The following is a 1,142-nucleotide window of genomic DNA, read 5'->3' on the forward strand; positions in this document are numbered from 1 at the left end:
CGGGTCGCACCCGGATGTTCCCACCGTTACCCCCGATCTGTGCCCTGGGGCTTCCCCCCGCATCCTGCCCATGTGTCACCCCCGTCTGCCTCCTGCCCCCAGGTCCTCTCGTGTTGCTCCGTGTCATCCTGCCTGTTCCCCGCGTGCTTCTATTCTGCCCTCCAGTCACTCCATTCTCTGTCCTCTCAGACCTGCCTCCTGTCACACTATCCCCCCGGTCCTGCCCTGTATCCCACATGTCCCGTGCATCAGTCTCAGCCCTGTCCCCTAGGTCCTCACCTGCCTATGTCACCTCCACGTCATCCCCAACTATACAACTCCCTCACCTCTGCATTGTCCCCAACATCCTGTCCCTGTATGCCTCTCATGGGTTCTGCTCTGTGCCACGCTGTTCCACCCTTATTCCTGCACCTCTGTGTCACCCCCTGACTATGTCACTCCTGTTCCATGGGTCACTCCACTCTGGTACCCTTGGTCATATGCTACCCCCTGCCCTGCTTCCCTCGAGGTGTTTTCTCAAGCTGGGCACCCATGTCAGTGAAGCCACAGGAAACCCCTGCCAAAAATGCCAAGGGGACACTTGAAACCTGGAGGAGTGGGACATGGGGCACAGGGTCAACACATAACTGTCCATGTGTGACCCATGGGTGCAGGAGAGTACGGGCCAGCACAGGAGTGTCCCCACCATCATTGTGTTCTTGCAGCTGAGTTCTGAGGATGGTGCCACCTCAGGCTGGTTCAGAGGGAGGGTGCTGAGCCTGAGCTAGACTTTGGGTGCTGAGGGGTGGGTGGGGTCACAGGGACACTGGCGGAGGCAGCTGGCGGCTTCAGGCCAAGGTTTTGTTTGTTGTTTTGGCCGTGCTTTCCATGGAGACGGAACTTGTGCAAGCGCTATTGTCCCTCCCTGTGCCACCAGGAACACCGTGGGTGCTGGGGCCGTCGTGTCCCTGGAGGGCCTGCAGCCCCCTGAGCTGTCCCCCTGCCATCATGGCCAAGCCCTCGTGGTCCCCACCACAGTGGCAAGGTCCTGACACCCACCACTGCATCCTCTGCCACCATGGTGACCATGACTCCTGCTACCCCAGCTGGGCCTTATCACCATCACAAACTCATCCACCACTGCCACCATGCCAGGCTCTGAC

General features: G+C 59.9%; 1 protein-coding gene across 1 annotated transcript in view; it reads left to right on the plus strand.

The window, feature by feature from the left end:
- The window catches only part of IGSF9 (immunoglobulin superfamily, member 9), a 16,915-nt gene extending 16,200 nt beyond the window's left edge, over positions 1 to 715 (plus strand). The window contains exon 21 of the mRNA XM_009997363.1: positions 705 to 715. Within this exon, the coding sequence (XP_009995665.1) occupies positions 705 to 715 (11 nt within the window). The remainder of the gene's footprint in view (positions 1 to 704) is intronic.
- The last annotated feature ends 427 nt before the right edge of the window (positions 716 to 1,142 follow it).

Source organism: Chaetura pelagica, unplaced genomic scaffold (assembly GCF_000747805.2).
Source record: "Chaetura pelagica isolate M959 unplaced genomic scaffold, ChaPel_1.0 scaffold1105, whole genome shotgun sequence".
Classification (NCBI taxonomy): Eukaryota; Metazoa; Chordata; class Aves; order Apodiformes; family Apodidae; genus Chaetura; species Chaetura pelagica.